Source organism: Hemiscyllium ocellatum, chromosome 14, assembly GCF_020745735.1.
Source record: "Hemiscyllium ocellatum isolate sHemOce1 chromosome 14, sHemOce1.pat.X.cur, whole genome shotgun sequence".
Classification (NCBI taxonomy): Eukaryota; Metazoa; Chordata; class Chondrichthyes; order Orectolobiformes; family Hemiscylliidae; genus Hemiscyllium; species Hemiscyllium ocellatum.
Genome location: NC_083414.1, coordinates 36,662,428 through 36,678,120, shown reverse-complemented (window position 1 = coordinate 36,678,120; position 15,693 = coordinate 36,662,428). Strand labels below are relative to the sequence as shown.

The window sequence follows — 15,693 nt, the reverse complement described above, 5'->3', positions numbered from 1 at the left end:
TCTCTGAGCTGTTGTCCTTCCTTGTGGGGCTTAATGAGCTTCCTGAGTATTAGATGAGGTGTAAATGGTTCTTCAATTAAAGTGAATGAGTTTCCGTTAGTTTTGAATATCCACTATTGCTCTTAGATGAGTGTAGGTTAAGGTGTTGCTGATAGTGTGAAGGCCTTCCCATTCAAGGCAAACAGGTTTGCATGTTGTACAATGATGCAGAATGTTCAGTATCTCTGCTTCCAAGCAAATGTTTAAAAGTTGAATGGTTTTGTAGGCTCCAGATTGTCTCAGTTGTTTTCTCTGCAGACTGGTGTTTATTGTCTATTAGAAGAAAGCGAGGACTGCAGATGCTGGAGACCAGAGTCGAGAGTGTGGTGCTGGAAAAGCGCAGCAGGTCAGGCAGCATCCAAAGAGCAGGAGAATCGACATTTTAGGCATAAGCTGTTCATCAAGGATAAAGGTCATTGCCTTTTAGCTGAGGCATTTGCGGGGGCCTTCCATTAGCTTTATAAGCTAAACCCCTGTTCCAGACAGCTACCTGTAAGCTTGCATATTGCCTCATCTGTCTCAGCCAGTGACCTCAGAGAGTTTTAGTTCAAATGTGAATTTCACAACCTCCTGTCCCAAGTTCAGAGGGTTTTAGTCCAGGATATCTGATGGGAGTTTTTGCCCCACCTTATATTATAGACATCACTGCTCATTTAAAAAAAAAGTTAGAAAAATACAGACTGATAGCTGAAGCAATTCTGTAGAAACTACTTTTTATTTTCCTGTATTGTTCATTGTGGATTGAAGCAGCAAAAGAACTGTTTGTAAAAGAAAGATTGTGGAAAGGATTCCTGCACGTTTTCCAAAAGTAAGTTATCAGCACTTATTGTAAGTGTTGTTGACACTGTTGCTTTTTAACCAGTGAGGGAAGCTTTGTTGTGGATGAACTGGCACCAAGGAGGTGTGTATGAAGTGAGATTCAGCCTGCAACAAGTAGCTGATTGGTCAGTGTACTTGTCAACAACGATGTGAAAACATCTAGGTAGCTGAACAACTTTTAGGTGTGAACAATAAGGTCAGAAGCCGTTGGGTCCCTGGAAAAGAAGGTACTTTGCTTTGCTCTGCAGTTTTTTTTAAAAAAACCCTAAAGCCTGAAAAGAGCCAGTTTATTTTTCCTCACCATATTGCTCCTGCCATTACAGAAATTTGGTTTAGAGCAGGGCAGGACTGACAGCTCAATGTTCCAGGGTTTAGATGTTTCATGATAATAGAAAGGGATGTAAAAGTGATTGGGGAATTGCAATACTGATTAAGGAGAAAGTGCAGCTGCACTAAGAGAGGACATATTGGATATGGGTAGAACTCAGAAATAAGAAAGGTGCGATCACTATGATGGGGTTACATTACAGGCGTCCCAATAGCCAATGGGTGATAGAAGAAAAGACACGTGGAACAGATCATGGAAAGAGGTAAAAACAGCAGGGTTTTTGTATTGGATGATTTTAATTTTCCCAATATTGACTAGGACTCCTTTAACACCAGGGGCTTAGATGGGGCCGAATTTGTTTGGTGCATCCATGTGGATAGTCCAACTAGGGAAGTGGTTGTACGAGACAGTCATAGTATCATACAGCATGGAAATCCTTCGGTCCAACTTGTCTGCACCGACCGGACATCATTAACAAATCTAGTCCCATTTGCCAGCATTTGGACCATACTCTTCTCAACTCTTCCTTTTCCTATACCAATCCAGATACCTTTTAAATGTGGTAATTGCATCCACCTCCACCACTTCTTGTGGTAGTAAGTTCCATACACGCACCACCATCTGTGTGAAAAAGGTTCATTTTAAATCTTTCCCCTCTTACTGTAAACCTATGTCCTCTAGTTTTGGGCTCCACCACCACAGTCCGGGAACCCCGCACAGATGGGTTCTACCTCCCACTTCCTCCAGACCAAAGGGGTAGCCATGGGCACACATATGGGCCCCAGCTATGCCTGTCTCTTTGTTGGCTACATAGAACAGTTGACCTTCCGTAATTACACCGGCACCACTCCCCACCTCTTCCTCTGCTACATTGATGACTGCATTGGCGCCACCTCGTGCTCCCGCGAGGAGGTTGAGCAATTCATCAACTTCACCAACACATTCCACTCTGAACTTAAATTTACCTGGACCATCTCTGACACCTCCCTCCCCTTCCTGGATCTCTCCATCTCCATTAATGACGACCGACTCGACACTGACATTTTTTACAAACCCACCGACTCCCACAGCTACCTGGATTACACCCCTTCCCACCCTACCTCTTGCAAAAATGCCATCCCGTATTCCCAATTCCTCTGCCTCCGCCGTATCTGCTCCTAGGAGGACCAGTTCCACCACAGAACACACCAGATGGCCTCCTTCTTTAGAGACTGCAATTTCCCTTCCCACTTGGTTAAAGATGCCCTCCAACGCATCTCGTCCACATCCCGCAACTCCAACCATAACAAGGACAGAACGTCCCGGTGCTCACCTTCCACCCTACTAACCTTCGCATAAACCAAATCATCCGCCGACATTTCTGTCACCTCCAAAAAGACCCCACCACCAGGGATATATTTCCCTCCCACCCGTTTCTGCCTTCCGCAAAGACCGTTCCCTCCGTGACTGTCTGGTCAGGTCCACGCCCCCCTACAACCCACTCTCCCATCCTGGCACTTTCCCCTGCCACCGCAGGAACTGTAAAACCTGTGCCCACATCTCCTCCCTCACCTCTATCCAAGGCCCTAAAGGAGTCTTCCACATCCATCAAAGTTTTACCAGCACATCCACTAATATCATTTATTGTATTCGTTGCTCCCGATGCTGTCTTCTCTACATTGGGGAGACTCGGCGCATCCTAGCAGAGCGCTTTAGGGAACATCTCTGGGACACCCGCACCAATCAACCACACTGCCCCGTGGTCCAACATTTCAACTCCTCCTCCCACTCTGCCGAGGACGTGGAGGTCCTGGGCCTCTTTCACCACCGCTCCCTCACCACCAGACCCTGGAGGAAGAACGCCTCATCTTCCGCCTCGGAACACTTCAACCCCAGCACATCAATGTGAACTTCAACAGTTTCCTCATTTCCCCTTCCCCCCACCTCACCCGAGTTACAAACTTCCAGCTCAGCACTGTCACCATGACTTGTCCGGACTTGTCCTACCTGCCTAGCTCCTTTTCCACCTATCCACTCCACCCTCTTCTCCCTGACCTATCACCTTCATCCCTTCCCCCACTCACCTATTGTACTCTATGCTACTTTCTCCCCACCCCCACCCTCCTCTAGCTTATCTCTCCACGCTTCAGGCTCACTGCCTTTATTCCTGATGAAGGACTTTTGCCCAAAACGTCGATTTCGCTGCACCTTGGATGCTGCCTGAACTGCTGTGCTCTTCCAGCACCACTGATCCAGAATCTGGTTTCCAGTATCTGTAGTCATTGTTTTTACCAGGAAAAAGACCTTGCTTATTCGCCCTATCCATGCCCCTCATAGTTAAAAATCACACACCAGGTTATAGTCCAACAAATTTAATTGGAAGCACTAGCTTTCATGCTCCTCATGATTTTATAAACCTCTATAAGGTCACCCCTCAGCCTTCATGCTCCAGGGTATGAGCATGGCCAGGTAATCAAAGTTTCAGTGGGAAGTATTTCGGGAACGGTAGTTTTCTTAGAATCTCTACAGTGTGGAAACAGGCAATTTGTCCAACAAGTCCACACAGACCCTCCGAAGAGTAACCCACCCAGACCCATCTCCCTACCCTATTACTCTACATTTACCCCTGATGAATGCACCTAGCCTACGCATCCCTGAACACTGTACGCAATTTAGCATGGCTAATTCACCTGACCTAAACACCTTTGGATTGTGGGAGGAGACTGAGACAGACACAGGGAAAATGTACAAACTCCACACAGACAGTCGCCTGAGGCTGGAATCGAACCCAAGTCCCTGGTGCTGTGAGGCAGCAGTGCTAACCACTGAACCACTTTGATGCCATTATTAGTCATAATTCCATAAGTTTTAAGGTAGTTATAGATAAGAATAACTTTCTTCAGGTGACAGTGGTAAATTTAGGGAAAGCTAATCACAACAGTCATTAAAGGCCAGTTGATCAGAATTCAGGTGTTGAAAGCATGAATGCTGGTTCCACTTTGGGAAATGTCAGCAGTGACGAGTCATTCCAGCTAAGTTTTGGGGGCTAGGGCATCATAGGGGTAGGGTAGGCAATTAATCAGGTAAGTTTGGTAAGGTGCTGAAACGAAACTCTGATCAAACCTTGCAGAAGAAAACCCCTCTGTAGAACCTGATCAAACTTGTACTGAGTCAACTAACTGTATGACTCAGCCCAATCTCTTCCAAGATGCTTCAGCATTCTAGCAGAAACCAAAACAGGAGGCCATGATTTAAACTGACAGAAGATTGCATGCTGAGTGACACTCAGTTCTGTATCTCCTCAAAGTCATGATTTTGAACGTTTTCACATTTTGTTTCAAATCATCAGCTCCAGAACGTCTGATGGAAACAAATCTTAGCTACAGAAATGGTAAAGGCGGTCCAAGAGTTAATTTATTAACTTTCAGGAAAATAAAAATGGGTCTTCAGTGATGATAGCACTTCTTTTTACAAAATGTGTCCTTTCTGAAGGGAAATGCTGCAAGCTTCCAGTCTGTTTGCTCTCAATATGTTGAAGGGTAAGAGAAGCAGCCTCCTGTTTGAGCTGTCTGAAGCTGACAGCAGGAGAGGCTGGAGTTCTGCAGCAGGGCGAGCCACGTGACTCATCTTTCTGCTGTTCAGGCTGAGCTGCAATAGACTTCATACATTGCAGACAGGACTGGGGAGGGGAACCCAAGAGAGCAGAAACCAATGAAACAATTCACTTCTCGGATCCATTAGTTTGAGAGAGGTACGCAGCAATAGGAAAACATTGCCTGAAGTCTCAGAAAATGTGGGAGCAGACAAGAGCTCCAGCTAGGCCGTCCCAGGGACTGTTGGTTAAATCAGGTAATTACAAATGTGTAAATGTGAGGATGTGATAGTTTAAGCCTGCTCAAAACATTAGGCATGATTCACCTGAATATTACTTTTTTATCTGATTCATTCTTTGAATAAGGAAGCATTTAAATAAAAACATATTCTTTGAATTTTAAGGCATTGTTTGAACATTAAGGATCTCGAACAGAGCACAGAAATTTGTTAAGACGGTAACTAGTTTAACCTGTACTACAGGATGCGATTTTATTATGTAATTTACTTTGCAAAGCTTTCTCTATATAAAAATAATGTTTCTGTTGTTTAGAATATGAAAATACAGAGTTTTAAGGGATTTGTTTCCAAACGTGAAAAAGAAACTTGTCTTTTGTAAAATCAACTCGTCCTTTTTCTCGCCTTGCTAAACAACTACACACATTCCTATTCCCTAGTGGATACTAAGAACAGAAGTTCCTGCTGGCAGGGCTGTATGTCAAGGCAACACCTTACAGTTAGTGTTTGTTTGCTCTGACGCTGAATGACAAGAGAAACAAGTTCTAACATTGATTTGTGTCTATGCAAGGGGCAGCCTTTGCTGCACTTGGAGAGATTTTGTACATGAAAGGATAAAGCTGCTGTTGAGTGACCATGGCAACCTTCTGTTATATAAATGAGAACATAAGCAATTTTAGGGAAAATTGCACTAATAAGAGATGGAAAGTAGCATTTTTTTTAAAGAAATAACAACCCCACATTTTCTTTTCTCAATAAAATAATTGAACTAGTGTATATTAGTGCATTCTTCTTTATTAATGCAAATGTGAGCACATTGCAAATTCAATGACCATATGGAGAAAAAGCATAAGTTGACAAAGTTTTTAATTTTTAACATAGCAATCGAATAATACGAAATAGAGCAATGCATATTCATGAGCTGTAATCTGCTTTTAATTTCATTCAAGTGGAAAAGTTCACACAGTGACCTAAATTGTCCCCAATAGGTTTTCGGAGCCAAATGCTTAGTTGAGTTTGATAGGAAGTTTAATTGAAAGAAAAGGCAAATTTAAACTCTAACGCCATTTAATATTTCCACTTTTTGGTGGACGTGAGCATTAGTTTAGTGATCAATCATCTCCAATTTGTTTAGATTTTTCATAAAATTGAAAATACTGAGATAAGAGTCAATCTGATTTTCTTATTCACTCACCACTTTGCTCAAGGGATCCTTGGCGATGATGGGAATTGATGGCAAAAGCCTGCTTGTTACTATGGTAATTTGTGATTTTTGTTCTTTATGCTTTCCTAGACTAAAATCCAGTTCAGCTGTTACGTATGTGCAGTGTGTATTCAACTTCACAACTGACTACAAATTTATAAAGGCAAAAGTGAGGACTGCAAATGCTGGAGATTAGAGTCGAGTGTGGAAAAGCATAGCAAGTCAGGCAGCATCCAAGGAGCAAGGGAATCAACCTTTCAGACAAAAGCCCTTCGTCAGGAATGAGGCTGAGAGCTGAGGGGGTGGTGAGATAAATGGGATGGGGGGGGTGGGGCTATGAGGAAGGTAGCTGAGTGTGATAGGTAGATGGAGATGGAGGTGGGGATAATCATGATAGGTTGGGGAGGAGAGTGGAGCAGATAGGTGGGAAAGAAGATGGATAGGTAGGACAGGTTATGAGGGTGGTGCAGAGTTGGAAGTTTGGAACTGGGATAAAGTGGGGGGAGGGGAACTGAGGAAACTGGTGAAATCTACATTGATGGCATGGGGTTGGAGGGTCCCAAGGCAGAACAGAGCCATTCTTCCTCCAGGCGTTGGGCAGTTAGGGAGTGGTGATGGTTTTTATTTCTCAGGTCCTGCACCATCTCCATTGCCTTGGAATTTCCTACAAGGGGACAGCCTGGAAGTTTCAACTCAAATGATGCTATCTTCTAATGTCAAATTAGACCTAAATTTCCTGCTATATTTTTAGTATAGATGAAACTGCAAAAAATGAATGTGCATAATGGAAAATGCTAAACTCGCATGTATATATTCTGTTCCTGAATTTTACTAAAGTTTTGCAAGTTTCTTTTGGTGCCATTCCCATGGTGTCTGTGCAACAAGCACAAAAATTGAAGAATTTTAAGCATAAAAATTAAAGTTGTACATCCCAATAAGAACAACTCATGTTTCTGCAATCTTTTTCAATGATTTTAAAACCATCATACTGAAAGCACACCCTAACATCAACATAAATTATGTTGGGATTTTCTCTAATTGTCGAGGAGAAAGTGAGGACTGCAGATGCTGGAGATCAGAGCTGAAAATGTGTTGCTGGAAAAATGCAGCAGGTCAGGCAGCATCCTAGGAACAGGAGAATCGACATTTCGGGCATAAGCCCTTCATTCCTGAAGAAGGGCTTATGTCCGAAACATCGATTCTCCTGTTCCTTGGATGTTGCCTGACCTGCTGCGCTTTTCCAGCAACACATTTTCAGCTCATTTTCTCTAATTATACTCATTTGACTGCTTCAACGATTTAAGCTGGATCATTTTGATGGAAGAAAATTTAAATTAACGACCTAATGAGAAAACAGTTTTTTAAAAGATACTTTAGTCATTTGGAATTAGGTTTCTTCCAATTGGGAGATTGGATCTAAGTTTCAACTGCTTGCTTTCTAATGATAAACCTATTTTCTATTAAACAAACTTTGCTGACTTATTCATAAAAATGTCAATGAATATTTCATAAAGGAAACATTTTAAATGTATTGTTTTTAAAACACCAAATTTTGGTCATTCAAGACAAAGTTTGCGTTCAGTGTTACACAAATAAATTAGGGAGAAATCTGGGCCTGAGGGAAATACTTAAAATGAGTGTGATATTGGGAGCGTATTTAGGAGCCCTGACCAGGGAAGCTTTTCCCATTTTTGTAATGACTTGTACAAGAACATAAAAATTTGCACAACAATCACAGTGGAGTGCTAGAAATAGGACTTTGTTCCCCAATGCACCTGAAAATCTAGTTTAAAATTTGGGAGAGCCTAAACACTTGGAATTGCAGGAGCCTGGTTTGGGAAGCTCTAACTTAAAGTGGATCCATTACTACAGGTGGAGAGAGCCAGTATAAATACTTGAGATTTGGAGGTATTGTTTTTATGTGCATAAATTGTGCCCAAAATTCCATGATTGTTTAGTAAGGATAATTGTTTTGTTTTATTTGTGCATATACTGGTGCAAAAATATCAGATCAAATTTAGTACCAATGGAAAATTGTCTAACTACAAATTGAAGCATCATTGCTGTCAGAAAATTAGTGATAACAATCAAAAAGTAAATGTATCCTGAAATACCATAGATATCAGTATATAAGTCATCTGTCAAAGCTTCAAACTTCCTCAAAACTGTCATTGACTTATACTGCAATTTTAGAAGCAAATCATCAGCATGAGTATATGTGGTCGCCATTTTGAAATGGCATTGATATTGGACTTTATGGGCATGTTTTAACTCTTGCACATCTTTACAACACAACCTGTCTCAATTGCTTTGAAAGAAAACCCAAAGAACTGCATATGCTGGAAATCTGAAACACAAACAGAAATTGCCACAGGAGCTCAGTAGGTCTGGCAGCATCTCTGGAGAGAAAGTTTTTTGAGTTTTGAGTCCAGTGACGACCTCCAGAAGAAGTTTCGAGAACAAGATCATGGCTGACTTAACAGCTTAATGCCATTTTCCTCCCTGTATCCGTATCCCTTAATATCTTTAGATTAGATTAGATTCCCTACAGTATGGAAAAAGGCCCTTCGGCCCAATAAGTCCACACCAACCCTCCGAAGAGTAACCCACCCAGACCCATTGCCCTACATTTACCCCTGACTAATGCACTTAACACTATGGGCAATTTACCATGGCTAATTCACCTGACCGGCACATCTTTGGAATGTGGAAGGAAACCAGAGCACCTGGAGGAAACCCACGCAGACACGGGGAGAATGTGCAAACTCCACACAGACAGTCGTCCAAGGCAGGAATCAAATCTGGGTCCCTGGTGTAGTGAGGCAACAGTGCTAACCACTGAGCCACCCTATAGAAATCTATCATAGAAACATAGGTTCAGGAGTAGGCCATTTGGCCCTTTGAGCCTTCACCACCATTCAATATGATCATGGCTAATCATGCAGTTTGAGTACCCCACTCCTGCCCTCTGTCCATACCTCTTGATCCATTTAGCAGTAAGGGCCACGTCCAGCTCCCTCTTGAATATATCAAACAAACTGGCCCCAGCAGCTTCCTGCAGGAGAGAATTCCACAGGTTCATAAGTCTGAATGCAGAAATTCTTCCTCATCTCAGTCCTGGATGACATACCGCTTTATTCTTAGACTCTGACCCTAGTTCTGGATTTGTCCAACATCGGGAAGATTCTTCCCACATCTAACCTATCCAGTCCTGTCATGATTTCATATGTTTCTCTGAGATCCCCCTCTATTCTTCTAAATTCCAGTGAGGACAAGCCCATTTGATCTAGTCTTCCTTCATACGTCAGTCTTGCCAACTCAGGAACCAGTCTGGTGAACTTTCACTGGACTCCTTCAATAGCAAGAATGTCTTTCCTCTGACTAGGAGACTAAAACTGCACACAATACTCAAGATGTGGCCTCACCTCATTAGATTTCCTAGCTGACTGCTGCATCTGCACACCAACCTTCAGTAACTATTCTACCATGACACCTAGGTCTCGTTGCATCTCACCATTTCCTAATCTGCCACCATTCAGATAATAATCTGCCTTCCTTTTCTTGTAAGCAAAAGTGAGGACTGCATATGCTGGAGATGCCCTCATGACCTGTCCTATTTGTCCATCTTCCTTCCCACCTATCGGCTCCACCCTCCCCTCTGACCTATTACTATTATCCCACCTCCATCCACCTATCGCACTCTCAGCTACCTTCCCCCACAGCCACCACCCATTTAACTCTCCACCCCCTTGGCCACAAGCCTCATTCCTGATGAAGGGCTTTTGCCCGAAATGTCAACTCTCCTGCTCCTCGGATGCTGCCTGACCTGCTGTGCTTTTCCAGCACTACACTCTTGACTTCCTGTTCTTGTATCCATTTATCCACATGTTGCATTTACCCACTCAGCCAGCCTGTCCAAGTCACCCTGCTACCTCTTAGCATCCTTCTCATAGCACAAACTGCCACCCAACTTGGTGTTGCTTCGTTCACTTGTCTTGAACTTATTTGATGGCTGAGCATCTACAACCCCTAATGAGAAGATGCTAAAAATCATCACCGTCTGAGTGATGAAATTTCTCCTTACCATAGTCTTAAATGGATTTTCTGAGACAGTATTTTCTGGTCTTAGGCTTCACAGCCAGAAAAATATCTTTCCTTCCATCCTTCCTTCATTTATCCTGTTAGACCTTGTCAGAATTGCATGCTTCAATGAGATCACCACCTCTCTTTCTTTGAAACTCTAGAGAATATGGGCCCATTTTCTTTAATTTCTCCTCCCAGGATAGTCCTGCTATCCTAGTCTGGTGAAATTTCATCAACACCCTGTATGGTAAAGATATCCTTCCTTAGAAAAGGAAATCAAAACTGGTTACCCATACTAAAAGATGAAAGACTTAACAATGATCTAGGTTTGTTCACTATATCATTTTGCTTGAATGACACTAATCTTTTGCTATAAATTTTGTGCCTTATGGTCCTGCTTCACAACCACCCGATGAAGGAGCAACGCTTCGAAAGCTAGTGCTTCCAAATAAACCTGGTGTTGTGTGATTTTTAACATTCCAAACTAGATTCTGATAATTCGCAGACTTGGGGATTACAATCTTATGTTTGTAATCATCTAAATCAAAACACATCTAAATCAAATTATGTGGTTTGTGTATAGTGAGTACTGATTCTTGTGATACCCCACTAATTACAACCTGTCAATCTAACAATAACCGGTTTATTCTTACTGACTTATCTCTGATAATGAATTCTCCATTTATGACCGTATATTACCCCTAATTCCATGTGTTCTAATTCTGACTAGCCTTCTGTTTTAAGTTTCCCCAAAAATCTAATGTATCACATCACATTTTAAAATCTTTTCCCTTTAAAGAGCCATGACTCTCCTTTCATAGATCCATGCTGACTCTACCAATCCAACTATAATTTTCTAAGTGACCTATTGTAATTCTAGCTGATGTTATTATGGAACAAGTCAAGTACCAAACTGAAATCTAGCTTGATCGATCGTATTGTGTTTTGTTTTTAATGGGGTGGTCTCTCACTGAAAAAGAGCAGGCAGTGTTCCAAATTTGGCTTATTAAGCAAAGAAAGATGGAATAGACTAAACTATTTATACATAACATGCCTCAAGATTATGAAACACAAGGTAGAAATATAATTTTATTAATCCCAAAACATTCACTTGACAGTAGCCAAAAGCACCCTTGTATAGTACTCACAACAGAGAAAAATCTCTTTCCCTAACCTCTCGATAATCTTAAATTAATTGTGACTTCAAATCCTAATTTGGAAAAAAATGAGTCTTTTCCTTGAGCTTTCGCACATGTTTTAAACATTCTCAGTTTCAGAGTTTATCCAAATATTTCTCCTCTGAGATTATCACTAACCTTCTTACTCTATAGTAATCTTGTTTTACTATCTTAACCCCTTCTTGATGAGTAGTGATTTATGAATCCACTTTCATCAAAGGGCTTCTGCAGAACCTGTCCAAACTGAAAACCTAAAAAATGTTTTCCCAAAGCTTACAGGTGTTTTCCTTCAGTTTAAGAAAAAGCACAATTTGACAACATTGACACAGAAGCTATGATGCATAATTATTAACCTTTTGTTCTAAGCCCCGGCTAAGGTATAGAAAAAGCCATTAGCTTTGAAAGCTATTCCCTTCAGTTGTTATAAAGGAAATCACCGTGGCAATGGAGATACTGAAAAGTTAATAATGAAATTCCTCAAATACACAGAAACGCCATACATTATTATTTCAAAAACTCCAGTGTTAAAGTAAATGACATTGAAATATATTGGAATCTCACAGTCCAGTCATTGCATTCTTTATAATAAATTCTAATATGATAGTAATTGCTAATGTTAACTTAGCAAGTTTGTGTTCCCTGTGTTTTCTCTCCCTTTCTTAAATTATGATATTCCATTTGCTACCTTCCAATCTACAGGTGCTGTTCCAAAATCTATAAAATTTTGGAAGGCAATCACCAATGCATCCACTATCTCTGTATCACTTCTTTCAGCATTCTGGGATGCAGGTTATCAGGTCCAAGGGATATATTCACTTGTAATACTATTTCTGTAGTACTTCTTGTTAACTAATATTAAATCCTTTTCAGTTTCTCATTTTTGTTAGTCTCTTAGTTCCCTTTCTAGGAGATTTTCCATATCTTTGTCAATGAGGTCAGCCACACAAAGTGTTTGGCTTATGCTCGAAACGTCGAATTCTCTATTCCTGAGATGCTGCCTGGCCTGCTGTGCTTTGACCAGCAACACATTTGCAGCACACAAAGTGTTTGTTGACTTAAATATATTTGTCTCTGCTAATCTTCCTTCTAAAATATCTATGGAGTTTTGTTTACAGTCTGCCTTTTATATTTCTGACATCTTGATTCTCACATAAAATTTTTCCCAATCCTCAGGTCTACTACTTTTTGGCAACTGTATCGGCACTTTTGTGTCGTTTGTCAATCTACTATTGCTGATTTGCTCCCCATGTCTTTGCAGTTATTTTTAGATTTAAGATGTTTGGAACCAAAGATAGTTCACTTTCAAATTTGATGCACACTCCATCATTACAGTCAGTTTCCTTAAAGGTTTCTTTCCTATGAAATTTATATTTGGCCCTTTCTCATTGCACATTGCTAGATCTTAGATAGCTAATTAGTTGGTTACTCAACATACAGTTTACAAACCATCTTGCATACTATCCAGGAAATTGTTCTCCATGTCATTACTGCTTATTAGATTTAGCCAGTCAATATGTAGTTTGAAGTTAGCGTTACTATATCCAACTCTGATTTCCGAATTTATATCTTGCACTCCGTTACGATGCAGGCCTATAAATGAGCCCCACCAATATTCGCTAACTCTTGGTTAGCTCCACCCGAACCGATCTTACATCTTGTGTGCTTTGATCTAAGATTCTGTCTCACTAAGGGATTGCTCTCATCCTTTGTTAACAGTGCTTTCCCACTCTCTCTTCTGTTTTCTTCATAAGTGTTGAATACTCCGAGCGTTCAGTTGCCAGCTTGGTCACCTTGCAGCTAAGTCCTTGTACTGGCAGTGACATCATAAAGGCAAAATATTGCAGATGCTGGAAATCTGAAACAAACAGAGAATGCTGGAGAAACTCAGCAGGTCTGACAGCAGAAGTTCTGAAGAAGTGTCATACCGCACTCGAATAGTTAACTCTGTTTTTCTCTTGTCAGATGCTGAGAGTGTGGCAAATTTCTTCAGCATTCTGTAATTGTTTCTGTTTACTTCCGTTTGGGCTGTCAATCCATCTGCCTTGTTGTAAATGCTGCATGTATTCAGGCAGAGTGCCTTTTTTAAAAAAAAATCACAGCTTCTAACCTTATATCCTGGTTCGCTCCATTTGAACACCATGTCCCTTTCTGTTACACTCTCATTATCAATTTTCATTTTTCAACTTTGCAAACTTTACACTTTAATTTGTCACATCTTCTCTCACTTGATTCCTTATTCCCACTACTTAGTTCAAAACCGTATGTAAAATTCACTGGAACACATTTCTCAGCATGGTTTGGGTAAAGACCACCCCTTAACAATCTTTGAGCCATGCATTTAATGCTCTAATCCTATTTACCCTGCTCCAATTTGATTTTAGCTCATGTAAATATCCCACAGTCCTGCTTTTTGTTTTATCTGTTCATGTTCTCTCAGCAGAACCTGTTTCCTAGATCCGTCAATGTCTTTGGTATTCGCATGAATGATGGCAACTCAATCTTCTTCCTGTCATTGTAAGACCCTTTCACCGTCAGGGCAGAAGTGCTGAACCCTGGCACTACATGCAGCATTGCTATTTGAACACCAAGACGCTCAATTGCGGAGAACTGTGTCTATACACAGACTATCCTCTACTACCATGACAATCTTTTTAATTCCCTCCACAGTCCCCCTTGAATGTCTTTCTTTACCGCAATGCCATAGTCAATTTGTTCCTCTATCCCACAGCTACACAAAGTGCAAGAGCCTCAACAATTGAAATGGGCACTCCACTTCTACTTGCTCAAACTCCAGAACTTTCTCTCTTGCAGTCACACCCTCCAGTCCCTGGCTACTGACTAAACCAGATGAACTTATCTAAATTGGTGTGTCCACCTCCTCAAAAGGGTAACCATGTAATAGATTTGCTAATGTTGGTAAGTCTTATTTTTATTCCCAGTCACTTGGGTTTTGACAGATGGATGAGGAAAACTACCAGGATGGATGCTGCTGTCTGTCTGGGCCATCCTCACTCTCTCTCTCTTTTCTCACTGGCACTGTTTCTCTTTGACAGTTTTGATAGCAGGGCCTAGGAGTTTGGTCAGATCTAGTAATTCCTTTATTTTGCTATAAACTATTCCAAAATAGCTGAGTCAAGGGGGCTTTGTGAATTCCTACATGATGATAATATGCTGATTCAATAACAGAAATTGCTGGAAAAACTTAGGTCTGGCAGCATTGGTAGAGAGAGAAAAATAATGGCAATTGTTTGAGTGAAAGTTATTTCTTTCTCCCCAGATGCTGTCAAACCTGCTTTGTTCCTTCAGCACTTTTCTTAATTATTGCAGATCCCCTGCAAGCTACAGTATTCTGTGTTTATTTATGAAATGTTGATGAATCAGATGTGTACTAAAGGAAGACAGCCTTTGTAAATGTCATTTAGAGATGCAGGGAGAGACATTGCCAAATTGACTGCAAATAATGTAGAGATTTGCAGGTATCAGGAACAAAGCAAAATGTTTAACCTTTTCTTCCTCAAGTAGCTGAGATATGTCCATGGCTCCAGCATTCGAAACAAAGCCTGGATTCACTGTGTGAAAGGAGAGCAGAGACTGAGAAGTGACTGATTAAGTGATTCACAGCTGGTCGTACAGAGTGCAGGCTGAGTGCCAGTCACACAGCCATGACTCTGAATTGGCATTAGCATTTGATGGAGAAAGTGAGGACTGCAGATGCTGGAGATCAGAGCTGAAAATGTGTTGCTGGAAAAGCGCAGCAGGTCAGGCAGCATCCAAGGAGCAGGAGAATCGATGTTTCGGGCATGAGCCCTTCTTCCTTTGATTAGCATTTGATGGCCAACCTGCTTTTTGGAATAGTGTGTACGCAGACAGGCTTGGCTTCCTCTGTTCAGTGCCTATTGATGTGAGGCAACCATCCCCGCGCGAGAGTCTCTAAATTGTTCAGCAAATGCTTGCAAGTGAAGATGCTGTGCTCATGCTAATGTCAAAAGACTAGTAATCCAGAGAGCTGGGCTACTGCTCTGGGGACATGAGTACAAAATCCACTGTGGCGAATAGTGGAATTTGAATTCAGTTAATAAATTTGGAACTGAATGCGTGTCTCTAGAATAGTTACCATCAAACTATGAATATATAGCAAGTAAAAACTGTGATTGAGGTAAATCCCAAACAACAACAGAAATTGCTGGGGAAGCCCAGCAGGCCTGGAATCATCTGTGAAGAGAAATCTGAGTTAA

The 15,693-nt window shown here is 41.3% G+C and overlaps 1 protein-coding gene across 3 annotated transcripts in view; it reads left to right on the top strand.

The window, feature by feature from the left end:
* LOC132822356 (protein FAM107B-like) overlaps window positions 1-15,693 on the top strand; it is a 198,563-nt gene that overhangs the window by 117,158 nt on the left and 65,712 nt on the right. Inside the window, exon 1 of one of the 3 annotated variants that reach the window (XM_060835657.1) lies at window positions 4,829-5,014. The exons of the other annotated variants lie outside the window; for them this stretch is intronic. Within the exon in view, the coding sequence (XP_060691640.1) occupies window positions 4,957-5,014 (58 nt within the window). The 5' untranslated portion in view covers window positions 4,829-4,956. Of the gene's footprint in view, window positions 1-4,828; window positions 5,015-15,693 lie in introns of those variants that run through there. 3 annotated transcript variants of the gene reach the window in all.